The sequence below is a fragment of the Rhinatrema bivittatum genome, chromosome 4 (assembly GCF_901001135.1).
Source record: "Rhinatrema bivittatum chromosome 4, aRhiBiv1.1, whole genome shotgun sequence".
NCBI classification, from domain to species: domain Eukaryota; kingdom Metazoa; phylum Chordata; class Amphibia; order Gymnophiona; family Rhinatrematidae; genus Rhinatrema; species Rhinatrema bivittatum.
The window spans coordinates 197638809-197652432 of record NC_042618.1 but is presented as its reverse complement, the minus strand read 5'-3'; the positions used below and the strand labels follow the sequence as shown (position 1 = coordinate 197652432).

The following is a 13624-nucleotide window of genomic DNA, read 5'->3' as shown; positions in this document are numbered from 1 at the left end:
CACAATCCTGTTTTGCCTGACCCTTCTCCTATTGATCCTGGTCTGGACCAGGATGATGCTGCTTCTTACATGCAAGTGGAAGGGGATGATCCCAGGGTCTTGCGTCTTTTTCAGAGAGATGAGCTAGACCCCCCCCCCCCCCCCTTATTCCCCATGTCCTAGCGGAATTGGATATTGATGCACCTCAGGACCCACCAGGCGCAAGTACAGGGGCCACTAAGGGAGATCCCGGCCTAGCGGGGCTACGCCCCCCAGCAAAAACTTTTCCTTTTCACCCAATGCTACTACAGTTGTTGTCCAGAGAATGGGATTCTCCGGAGGCTAGCCTGCGGGTAGGAAGAGCTATGGATAAGCTCTATCCTCTTCCGGAGGAGTACCTGGAGCTCCTCAAGGTACCCAAGGTGGATGCGTCTGTGACGGCGATCACAAAGAGGACTACTATTCCTGTGACGGGAGGAGCAGCCCTGCAGGACCTACAGGACCGCAAGCTGGAAGTACATCTCAAGAGAATCTTTGAAGTGTCAGCCTTGGGAGTCAGAGCTGCGGTATATAGCTCCCTCATGCAGAAAGCAGGTCTGAGTTGGGTGCAACAGTTGCTCAGTGCCCAAGAGCTACCACCGGGGGAAGCTCAACAAGCAGAACACCTGGAGGCAGTGATAGCTTATGGGGCAGATGCGCTCTATGATCTCCTGCGAGTTCTGACTAGGTCTATGGTGTCAACGGTTTCTGCTAGACGCCTCCTCTGGCTCTAACTGGTCAGCAGACTCTTCTTCCAAGACGCAGCTGAGATCTCTCCCCTTTAAGGGCAAATTATTGTTTGGTGAGAATTTGGAGCAGATCATCAAATCCCTGGAGGAGAACAAGGTGCAAAAGCTTCCAGAAGACCGTCCAAGGAACTTCAGGATGTTCAGCTCTTCTAGGAACCGTTTCCAGGGCCAGCGTCGTTTTCATCAGTTGAGACCTGTCTCCCAAAGGCCTCCGTCATAAAGATCTCAATCCTGGTCCCATTCCTTTCGTGGCCATAGACCCTCTCGGGATGGCTTGCCACAAAGCTCCGCTTCAAAATCAACACAATGTAGAGTCGCTGGCCCACTCCTCGCTTCCCAGGGTAGGAGTGGGTCAAAATTGCATCAGATCTCGTTGGGTTCTGGATATTCTACAGCACGGTTATGCTTTAGAATTTGCTCAGCCCCTAAGAGACAGGTTCCTCTTCTCTCCCTGCAGTCCGTTGAAGAAGCAGCAAATCATGTGTCAGACCCTCAGCAGGCTTCTCGACCTTGGAGCCATCCTCCCGGTACCACCGAAGGATTAGGCCACTATTCAGTTTACTTCATGGTTCCCAAAAAGGAAAATGCATTCTGTCCGATCTTGGACCTCAAAACAGTCAACAGAGCCCTCAGAGTCCCACACTTCAGAATGGAAATGCTGCGGTGCACGACGGGGAATTCCTGGCGTCCTTAGATCTCACAGAGGCTTATCTCCACATCCCCATCCACATGGATCATCAGCGATTTCTCCGGTTCAAGATTTTGGGCCAGCGTTTTCAGTTTCAGGCCCTGCCTTTCAATCTGGTGACTGCTCCCCACACCTTCACTAAGGTAATGGTAGTGGTGGCGGTGGTCCTGCGGAAGGAGGGAGTCCTGGTCCATCCCTACCTGGACGACTGGCTCATTCAGGCGAAGTCCCGGGATCTTTGCAGGCAGTCGGTCGAAAAGGTGTTGAACCTCCTAAGCTCTCTTGTATGGGTGGTCAATTTTGCCAAGAGTAGCCTTGCTCCCTCACAGACGCTGGATTTCTTGGGAGCACGTTTCGATACCAGAGTGGGCAAGGTGTTCCTGCATCAGGACCAAGCTCTGCCTCCTTTTCCAGGTACAACATTTCCGTTGTCTTGCAAATCCCACGCTGTGGGATTATCTCCAAGTCCTGGGCTCGATGGCATCAACTATAGACTTAGTACCCTGGGCTTTTATGCATATGCGACCTTTGCAGAGAGCGTTACTTTCCCGATGGAAACCAGTCGCTGGAGTTTCAAGCTCCCTTACCGCTTTCGGAACTTGCCAAGGACAGCCTGGACTGGTGGCTCGGTCTGGATCACTTGCTACAAGGAGTAGACTTGGAAATGCCGCAGTGGGTGATCGTGACCACGGATGCCAGTCTCTCCGGCTGGGGGGCTGTGTGTCAAACTCAGCTCAGGAGCAATGGACTACGGAACAAGCGAAATGGAGAATCAATTGCCTGGAAACCAGGGCAGTTCGTCTTGCGCTGAAACGTTTTTACCCCCTAGTGCGGGACAAGGTGGTAAGGATACTGTCTGAAAACACGACCATGGTGGCAAGGGGGGGCGAAGAGTCTGCACATCTCTCTGGAAACTGACAAGCTAATGATATGGGCGGAACAACATCTAATCCGCCTGGCAGCATCCCACATCGCAGGAGTGGACAATGTACAAGCGGATTTCTTAATCCGGCAGTGCATAGATCCTGGAGAGTGGGAACTATCCAAGGAAGCAGTAGCACTCCTGGTCCGCTGGTGGGGGGGCTCCCCATCTCGACTTGATGGCCACTCAAAGGAATGCGAAAGCTCCACACTTCTTCAGTCGCAGAAGAGAACACGGAGCGGATGGGGTGGATACTCTGGTTCTTCCCTGGCCTCACAACATTCTGCTTTGTATTTCCACCATGGCCTCTAGTGGGAAAGGTCCACCACGGAGCAGTGATTCTAGTGGCGCCGGAGTGGCTACGAAGGCCATGGTTTGTGGATCTAGTCAACCTCGCAGTGGACAGTCCGCTTCATCTGGGCCACCTTCCACATCTCCTTCGCCAGGATCCAGTATTTTTAGACCAGGCAGATCGCTTCTGTCTTGCAGCCTGGCTTTTGAGAGGCGGTGACTGAGGAGAAGAGGTTACCTGGAAGAAGTCATCTCTACCCTCCTAAGAGCCAGGAAAACTTCCACCTCCATCTCTTACGTTCGGGTGTGGAAAGTCTTTGAATCTTGGTGTGAAGAAATAGGGGTTACTCCTCGTCACGCTTCAGTGGTTCTGATCCTCTCATTCCTGCACAAAGGTCTAGGTAAGGGCTTGGAGTACAATTCTCTTTGGGTTCAGGTGGCGGCCCTCTGTTACCTCGTAGGTTGTCTGGAAGGAACTCCTCTGGCATCACATCCCGACGTCATCTGGTTCTTAAAGGGAGTAAAACACTTGAGACAGCCAGTCCGTGCCCTGTGTCCCTCGTGGAGTCTCAACTTGGTTCTTCGTGTTCTGTGCAAGCCACCTTTTGAGCCGCTGAAGAGAGCTACCCTCAAGAATTTAACTCTAAAGACCGTCTTCCTGGTGTCTATTTGTTCGGCCCGCAGAATCTCGGAACTTCAAGCCTTGTCTTGTAGGGAACCCTACCTTTGTTTCACAGATTCAGGAGTCTCTCTGACCACAGTGCCATCTTTTCTCCTGAAGGTGGTGTCAGCCTTCCATCTAAATCAGTCTGTAGAGCTACCAGCATTTCAGGAAGAGGACTCCAGAGAGCTTTGGTGGCTCGATGTTAAGCGCGTTCTCATTTGCTACCTGGAAGTCACCAATGATTTCCATTTGTCAGATCATCTGTTTGTCTTCTGGAGCGGACCCAAGAGAGGAAACAAGGCCTCTAAGACCACTATAGCTCGTTGGTTGAAAGAAGCAATCTCTGCAGTATATGTCAGCACTGGTAAGCGTCCTTCGGAGGGTATTAAAGCGCATTCACTCCATTCAAAAGCGACTTCCTGGGCAGAAAGCCAAGCGGTCTCTCCTCAGGAAATATGTAGAGCGGCTAATTGGAAATCGTTGCACGCTTTTGCGCGTCACTATCGTTTAAATTTACAACCACCAGTGTTAGGCTTGTTTGGCAACTAGGTCATTCGAGCAGGGCTATCTGGGCCCACCCTATCTAAGGAAGCTTTGGTACATCCCACGGTCTGGATTGATCCGGGTACGTACAGGGAAAAGAGAATTATTCCTTACCTGCTAATTTTCGTTCCTGTAGTACCACGGATCAGTCCAGATGCCCACCCGCTGGTTCTTATGGTTTTGTCTTGAGCAGTAATTTCTTTTTCGACACAGATAGCCAGCTCGAAGACACTACTAAGAAAATTCAAAGATTCTTGAATGCTCGGGTTTTCCATTTGCAAGTTTTTCCTCAAGAAAATTTGTTTCCTAAGATAGCATGTATAAAGTTACATATGAAGTTTGGTTTTGCTTGATCCATTTACCAGTTGGTACTCTTTTCTGCTTTGATATTCTTAATACTGAAGGGACATAGAGGGTGCCCTACAAGGTTTTCTCTGTCTCCATCTGCTGGAAGGGAGGCATAACCCACGGTCTGGACTGATCCGTGATACAGGAACGAAAATGAGCAGGTAAGGAATAATTTTCTTATTTGTGGAGACTAGAAGATTGGATTGGGTGTGTAGGGAGAGCAGCAATTGGGAAGTTGGTATTAGTTGGGGAATTGGGGATTGGAGTGATCTGAGGTTGGTGGAACTGGAGTTTGACTCTGAAGATTGTGAGACTTTGAACTGGGATTATGAGTGAGGAGCAGGTAGTGTGAGTAGGGGATATGATATGCAGCTAAGTGGTAGTAGCGGTAGGTTGTGAGAACTGTGAGTGATGGGGGCTAAGAACATGTGAAAGGACCTGGTGAGGGGTTAGAGAGAGTGGAAATGGGCTGAGGGGCTGAAAGAGGTGGAATGGGAAGCTGGATAGGGGGTAAGAGACAGATGAAAGGGACTAGAGCAAGTAGAGAGGGGATATAACAGGCAAGGAGTTTGAGCAAGTGAGAGGATAAGATGCAGAAGAAAGAATGAGGGCTGTGGTGGGTTTGAGTACAGAGGGTGAAAATGGGGACTAGGGAGGGAGTGAAAGAGTGAGAAAGAAACAGGAAGCTGGGAAAGGAGTGAGAAGATGTGGCATGGGAGGCCTGGGGAAGGGGTTATAGAGTGGGAAAGGGGATGAAAATGGGAGATAGCTGCTGATTAGGTGAGAGATGAAAATAGGGAGATTGCAGACTGGGAGGAAGAATGAGAATAAGAGAGGTAGAGATGTCCCTAGAGTAGGAGTGAGGAAAGGTGTAAGACAAAATAATGTATGGAAATAGCAAGGAGGGAGAGATAAAGAAATGGAAATTGAGTTTTTTTAAAGGGGCATTCGGGTAGATTTTTAAACCCACGTGCGGTTCCTGGCATGCGCACATGGACATGCCGATTTATAACATGCTACATAAAGAGACTCACCCTGAAGAAGGAGCCACAGAGCTCCGAAACGTTGCGATGTTGGCTTGATATTCAGAAGAATAGTGGACATTTACGGATAAGTGCAATTTTTATGACGAAAGCTCTTACAAGAATCACTCATAAACAATAAGCGACCTAATGATTAAAAAACCCGCAAGTTTTTTGGGTTTATCTTCACAATAGCCATATAATTTATAGTGGCTACGTGTGAAGGTCACTTATTTATTCAACGAGTCTCTTTATGTAGCAAGTCTAGATTTATTTGATATTAGTTCATACATGCTACCACGTGGGTTTTTTTCGTTATAATGATTTATAACATGAGCATGTTATAAAATCCTATGTCAGCATGGAAATGCGTGCCGGTTTTGTATCAGCGTGCACTAGGAGGGGGGGGATTTTTTTTTTTTTTTTAATAATATATGCGGCGACGCAATCCACTTTTTCCCAGTTGCCTCCCAGTCCTCTCCAATTAAGAAGTGGACTGGGAGGGAACTTTTTTTATCCCTCTAACTATCCTTCTACCTTTTCCCTTCTACTCCCTGACCCCTAACACCTAACCCTTACCTACCTAGCTTTTTTTGTTTGTTTTTAAACTTACCTGCTCTGACGAGCAGAAGTAAGTTACACACGCCAGCCAGCTGCCAGCACACGCTTCCCTGGAATAGGGCCTAATGGCCTCTGTCCCAGTCAGCCCCGGCCCACCCCTTTCACAAAGCCCAGCACTTTGATGCATATCAGGGGATATGCGTGTGACAGGGCTGTTTGTAAAATGCGTGCGGTGCACACACAGCCTGGCCATCAAGTATCCACTGGTTTTTGCACGTGCAGGCTTTTTAAAATTTGCTCCATAGTTGGGGAAAATGAGAGCAGATGTTTGGCAAGAGAGAGTTAGCTTTTGGATGGCAGGAAGTAGACAGCCAGAAAGTAGGTGGTAAGGATAAGGGAGTCAGAAAGCTCGAGATCAGTGATAGAGGGCTGAGATGGGACAATGAGGATAGAATTGGGAAGTGAATTGAAGGGGCATGGAGAATTGAAGCGAGAGAGGAAGGGGGGAATCTAGCTTTGAGTGAATAGAGATGCAGAGAAATGAGATGAAAGGTGGATGACTCGGGGTTAATTCCAAAGCGGTTATGGAACCCACTGCCGCCTTTTTAGCTGATGTGGGCTCAGATCTAGTTCTTTCTTCGGCCAGAGGAGAGGCCTCAGTGGTGGCAGCCAGAAGACAGTTATGACTGCGGAATATGTCAGCAGATGAAACCTCCAAGGCAAATCTTACAAAGATGCCCTTTAAAGGATCACTTCTTTTCGGAAGCGAATTGGAAAAGCTGGCCAGTAAATGGGCGAATCTCTGGTTCCCCCGGCTACCAGAAGATAAGAGAAAGCAGTTACAACGCCCCTTGCCTATGAGGGGTTGATCCAGGGGCTCCCAGTGCTTTCACCCCTACAGAAACTTGACATTTCAGAGGTTTCGCCCCTTTGGGAGATCTCAGTTCTTTCGTAGTCGACAGCCCAAGAGAGGGGCAGGCTCGGGTTCAGGTTCGTTCCAAACCCCGAATGAAATTTTGCTGACCCACCCTCGGAATGAGGAGATAGGGGGTCGACTGTCCCTCTTTACCAGAGGTGGGTTGAAATCACTTCGGACAAATGAGTACTGGAGGTCATACGAGAAGGATATGCGCTGGAATTTCACAGCACTCCTCGGGACATATTCATGATGTCTCCTTGTCACTCCAGCACAAGAAGCAGGCAGTGGAGATTCCTCTTTTAAGGCTCCTCAAGATGAGGGCTATAATCCCAGTACCTGTGCCCCAGGAAAATATGGGGCGTTATTCCATCTATTTCATCATACCCAAGAAGGGAAGGTTCCTTTTGCCCCATCCTGGACATCAAGAACATCAAGCAACATCTGAGTGAATCATTTCTGCATGGAAACCCTTTGCTCCATGATAATGACCTATCCGAGGCCTACCTACATATTCCAATCTTTCAAGAACACAGTTTCCTACGCTTTGTGGTACTGGGTTGCCATTATCAGTTACAGGCACTACCCTTCAGCCTAGCCACCGCCCCCAGAACATTTTCCAAGATTATGGTAGTCGTAGTGGCAGCATTGAGAAAAGAGGGAATCCTGGTATACCTGTACTTGGACAACTGGTTGATCTGGGCCAAGTCTGTGGGAGAAGAGTCTCCGAGTGACCACCTTGTTTCAGGAACTTGGTTGGGTCGTAAACCTGGACAGAAGCAGTCTCAAGCCCTCCCAGTCCTTGGAATGTCTGGGAGTCCGGTTCAACATCAAGTAGGGCAAGGTCTTCCTTCTGACCACGCAGATAAGGAAGTTGATGTTCCAAGTGAGTCAGTTGATGCGCATGATATGCCCGACAGTGTGGCACTATCTCCAAGTTCTCAGTTTTGATAGTGGCAATTCTGGAGGTAGTGCCGTGGGTGAGGGCATGTATTCTTCCACCTCAGTGCTCACGTCACATTGGAACCCGCAGTCTCAAAACTATTTGATTCGCATCCACTTACTGATGGGAGTATGCTCTCGGCTCCAGTGGTGGCTATAGGAAGCTTATCTGAGCAGGGGTGTACCCCTGTCCTCTCCGAACTGGCTGGTCCTCACAACAGACACGAGCCTCCGGGCCTGGGGAGCTCACTGTCAGGAACTGACAGCCCAGGGACGTTGGACTGAGGAAGAAGCCCTCTGGAACATCAACCGCCTGGAATCCCGGGCAGTTAGATTGGCGTGTCTACAATTCAGCCACAGACTCCAGGGCACGCGGTCCCTGTAATGTCTGACAACGCAATGACGGTAGCCTTCATCAACTGCTAGGGTGGAACCAAGAGCCAGCAAGTGTTACAGGAGATAGATCTCCTTATGGAATGGGTGGAAATGCATCTACAGATGATCTCTGCCTCCCACATCACAGGAAAAGACAATGTCAGAGTAGACTTTCTAAGCAGGGAGAGTCTGGATCCAGGAGAGTGGGCATTGTTGGCCAAAGCCTTTCAGCTGATGATAGATTGCTGGGGTCTACCATCCATCAACCTGCTGGTCGTATCTCACAATGCATAGGTTCCCCGATATTTCTTCAGTCGCAGAAGAGATCAGTGGTCCCTGGGGATCAATATTCTCAGTCAGACCTGGCCGGAAGAAGAGTTGCTATATGCTTTCCTCCTTGGCCCTTACGGGGCAGGATCATTCGCAGAATCGAGCACCATGGGAGATTAGTCCTACTAGTAGCTCCAGATTGGCCCAGGTGTCTGGTATGTGGACATGCAGAACTCCTACAGGAGGGACAAGTCCTTCACGAGGATCCGACTTGAATCTCTCTTATGGTCTGGCCCTTGAGAGGGCTTGCCTGATTGAAGCAAAGATATTCTGCAGCTGTAATTGCCATCGTATGCACGTGAAAAAGTTCTCTACATCCCTAGCATACGTGCGGGTCTGGAGAGTATTTGAGGGCTGGTGCAAGAAACGTGGTCATCCCACTTGTGGGCAGTCAAAATTCCACTAATTCTGGAATTTTTGCAGGACAGCTTGAATAAAAGTTTGACCCTTAACTCCTTGAAGATGCAGGTAGCGGCTCTCCTGTTTCAGGGGCAAGATGAACAGAACCCGCCTGTCTGCTCATATGGATGTGGCCCATTTTTCTGAAAGGGGTGAAGCACCTCCAGCCACCCCTACAGTGGCCAGTTCCCTTGTAGAATCTTAATCTAGTATTAGAATTTTTGGCAGGGCCCTCCTTTTGGCCACTGCACAGTCTTTCCTTGCTTTTATTCACCTTGAAAACGGTATTTGTCATGGCTATATGCTCGGCATATTGCATCTCTGAACTACAGGCATTGTCATGTTGGGAACCGTTCCTCCAGATAACTCCAGGAGTGTTACGGCTTTGTACCATTCTATCCTTCTTGCCTAAGGTAGTCTCGGAGTTTCATTTGAATGTCCATTTTGTTGCCTTCTCTAGATAAGCACAAGGACATATAGAAAAATATTGCCTGCACCATCATTTGAATGTCAGTAGACTTTTGGTGTGGTATCTGAAAGTTTCAGAACCAGTCCCAAAGACGGGACCGCCTGTTTGTCCTTCACGGTGGAAGGAAGTGGAGGGAACCAGCTTCGCAGTCCACCATAGCTTGCTGGATTAAGGAAGTGGTCACCAGAGCCTCTGTGGAGACAGGAAAACCATTACCTTCTCAGGTTAAAGCTCATTCCACTAGGGCTCAGGCGGTCTCATGGGCGGAAGCTAGATTGCTCTCTCTTGTCTATCTGCCAAGCAGTAACGTGGTTCTCTTTGCACACCTTCTCCAGGTTCTATCGCCTGCATGTACAGGTTTGAGAGGATTCAGCCTTTGCAAGGGCAGTATTAACCGGACTGCGGGCAGCCTCCTACCCCAATCAGGAGTAGCTTTTAATACATCCCATTGGTCCTGAGTCCATCTGGCTACACGCTAGGAAATGGAGAAAGTACTTACCTGATAATTTTGTTTTCCTTAGTGTAGCCAGATGGACTCAGCATCCTTCCCACGGCTGCCCAAGAACAGTGCCAAGGATTCACCTGCAGAGTGGATATCAATTCCAAGAGATTACGGCTAAACTGTCATCCAGTCCTTAGATCGGGGCATCTATATTCTTATTGGAGTTCAGTGTTTGAGTACAGTTCCGGTTATCCATTTTAAATCAAGTTTTTTCTATAGTATGTCCACAGTGGCTTTTGAAGAGAATACTGAAGGGCTGAGGTCACTGCAAGGGTGTATCTAGGGTGACGTCAGCTTTGAAATCTGGCTCTGACTCCATCTGCTGGTAAGGGAGCATAACCCATTGGTCCTTGAGTCCATCTATGTACACTAAGGAAAATTAAATTATCAGGTAAGTAATTTCTCCAATACCCAGGCAGCAAAAATAGAAACATTGGATTCCATATTCAACTGTTGTGCTGTTCTTCTAGTTAGCTGAATAAACTTATCTGGCTAATTAGTGTTGTATATTCAGCAGTGCAGCCACTCCACTGAATATACCCAGATATCCTAAAGTTAGCCGGGTAAGTTTATCTGGCTAAATTTAGGGCAGGTGTATGGGCTGATCAGTGTTAGCCGGATAAGTTATCTGACTAACTTAACTCCTTCCCGAACTGCCCATTCCCCGCATCTGAGTTATCTATCTAAATACTTAGCCTGATAAGTGACTTATCTGGCTAAGTGGCAACCGCTGACCATAGCCAGATAAGTCTGACTTATCCAGCTAAGCCCGTTGCAAATATTTGGCTCATTTTATGTGTTTAGTGACTAAACTATATCAGCTTTGGGAAGGCGCATCTCTAATATCTTTGTATTTTGCACAGTACAGGACGAAATGCATATGTTCCTCTTTCTCCAGTGCGCACTACATGCAGAGTTAGGCTTCTTGGGGTTTCCAGTTCAGTTTATACCTGTATATTTCTATATGTAATTTGTGGCGCCTTATTCTGTCTTTAAGGTCTGTGTTCTGCTAGTGGTGTTTTTTCTGTATGGGAACTGTTACAGTGTAACTTATTCTGTTTTCCCAATTGAAGGTCTATTGGTGTCTGTAGTGCTGCCCTTTCATAGATTGGATTGTTGCTGTTTGAGGCTGGGGAGTCTGGATAGGATAAGGTTTTGTGTGATTTCCAAGATACCTGGCTGAATCATGAGATGATGTTCTCAGTGGCTGGCCTTGTTTTGTGGAACACCTTACCTGTGGCTTTATGTCTCACAGATTGCACTAAGACTTTTAAGAAGTTACTAAAAACATTTCTATTTCAGTGGTCATTTAATGAGTAAGCTGGAATTACTGAGTCTTAGAAAGGAAACTGGGTCTATGTGCTGTGTTTTCTTGCAGATGATTTATCACTTTGGGTTTTTAATATGTATGTTAACCCTGTAAGCCACCTAGAGCAGCCTATACATATTTGCAGCTATAGGCAGCCTATACATATTTGAAATAAATATCAATAACAAAAAGTGGAGACTTTTTTTGTTATTGGGGTGACTGAAGATATAATTGTGTATTTCTGCTATGGTACACGTTTTATAGATCGATCAAAGTTTAAAGCATTCATAGTTGGTTGGTGCATCTGAATTCCATATTAATATAAATTTAATGTATTTCTGATACATAATATACATGAAATAATAATGCTATAGATATTACAAAGGTATCTCTTTAAGTTAGGGTGGGGTTAAGAGAACAGTTGTCTGTTCCCTTGAATATGCCCAGTCTACCCACCTCCGTGTGGAGGATGCTTGTGTAGTGTGGCCTATGGCTCCTGTTCCTCCACAATTCCTCGTACACCACCACCACCATGCAGGCCTGTAATTTCTCAGTTGCAGGTATTTATCATGTTTTAAATCTGTTGTGTGCAGGGTGAGAGTACACTTTCCCACTTGGCCATAGGCACCCAATCTGGGGCCCGGGAAAGGCTGGGTCTGTTTCCGGATGGGAGTTAGGGCTGTGTCGGAGAGAGGATGTCTCAGAGCAGTAACATTAAGAGGCTGGGGGGGGGATTTTCAAGCAGTCCTAACTGGGACAAAAGCCATGCATATTTTTTAAATTGTAGGCTTCGCACCAATTTTCAAATCAAAAGTACATGTGCACTTTCATTTTGAAATTTGCTGGGCATACAAAGTACGTGCGGTCACTTGCACTTGCTTTTTCTGCAGATATATTTTTTGCTGAGAAAAGTACACATGAAAACTTGAAAATGCCATCTCGGCGTGTACCTTTCCTCCCCCCATCCTAAACATGCCCCCAGGAATAATGCCTTCTGTAAATGTGAATACAACTCTGGGCTGCTTGAAATACTGTACACTGAGGGAGAGCAGTATGCAAACGTCCAATTTACAGGGGTAAAAAAGCTTTGTACTAACCTGAGTGTGAGTGCATGTATTTGAATTGTATTTAGTAAATCCAATCTGTTTGTCTTTACTAATATTCCCCACAGATCCCAAGAAGGATAAGGACATGGTCTTGGATGGGAAGACCGTGGTAATATCCCAGGGGAAACCCACTTCGATGCCCAAATACAAGGGTTCAAATTTCAGCCAAAGCGAATACCTGGTGTACAAGGAAAGTCAGTGCCGCATCCGCTTCCTGATCCAGCTCCAGTTCTGAGGGGGGCGCAAAGCCTGGCTGCATTTCTGAGGAGTACTGCTTTCCTAACTTCCTCCTCCAAGCACACGTGCACTCCATCCCTCCCTTCCTTCCTCTCCAGTGTTTAACTTGCATCAGTACTATCTCCAGCTCCAATGGCCTGGCTCTTTATGGCACCAGGCCATTGGCCTTGCTTTCCGATTCTAGAAGCATTTCACAAACTGACATTAACTTAGGATGCTAGCTTGTGCAAAAACTGTTCTCCTTCCAATTGTATTTCTCTACCATTTCTATCCTGCTTTCTGAAGCAGTAAATTCCCAGCACACTTCTATCCACTGTGCATGTTACCTAAGGAAATGGCACCCTGCCCATCCTCGCCAAGTTGAGGAAAGGTTTTTGGGTTTTTTTCACTCCCCAGTTACCACAAAAGACTGTTCTCGACTTCTAGGAGCCTCAGATGGCTGCTTTTGCCAGGCCCACCTCACTGGGTTTGGGATAGCTTAGCCTGCATCTGGGTTCATTTATAATGCATCCTGTATACTAGCACTGCTCAATTTGTATAAAATATATAAAGTGTAATATTCTCTTGACTACCTTTCTGTTAGTTATTTTTTTACTTTGGGCGTGGTGGGATATTACAGATGAGTGGAAGAAGTTCTGGACTTGGTCACCAGCTGTTGCAGTGCTTCTGCAGTATAAACTTAGGGACCGTCATTTTCAGTTTATTTTATTTTTCTTGGTAATTTATCAGTGTTTATTACAACAAAAATGAAAGTAATAAGAACATAAGAAAATGCCATACTGGGTCAGACCAAGGGTCCATCAAGCCCAGCATCCTGTTTCCAACAGTGGCCAATCCAGGCCATAAGAACCTGGCAAGTACCCAAAAACTAAGTCTATTCCATATAACCATTGCTAATGGCAATGGCTATTCTCTAAGTGAACTTAATAGCAGGTAATGGACTTCTCCTCCAAGAACTTATCCAATCCTTTTTTAAACACAGCTATACTAACTGCACGAACCACATTCTCTGGCAACAAATTCCAGAGTTTAATTGTGCGTTGAGTAAAAAAGAACTTTCTCCGATTAGTTTTAAATGTGCCCCATGCTAACTTCATGGAATGCCCCCTGGTCTTTCTACTATCCGAAAGAGTAAATAACCGATTCACATCTACCCGTTCTAGACCTCTCATGATTTTAAACACCTCTATCATATCCCCCCTCAGTCGTCCCCTGGGGGGGGAAAAAGGACTC

The 13624-nt window shown here is 47.0% G+C and overlaps 1 protein-coding gene across 3 annotated transcripts in view; it reads left to right on the top strand.

The window, feature by feature from the left end:
• Positions 1–12959, top strand: part of PARP3 (poly(ADP-ribose) polymerase family member 3) — an 84175-nt gene extending 71216 nt beyond the window's left edge. For all 3 annotated transcript variants that reach the window (XM_029599519.1, XM_029599520.1, XM_029599518.1), the window contains exon 11: positions 12220–12959. In XM_029599519.1, coding sequence (XP_029455379.1) covers positions 12220–12389 — 170 coding nt within the window. In that variant the 3' untranslated portion in view covers positions 12390–12959. The remainder of the gene's footprint in view (positions 1–12219) is intronic.
• The last annotated feature ends 665 nt before the right edge of the window (positions 12960–13624 follow it).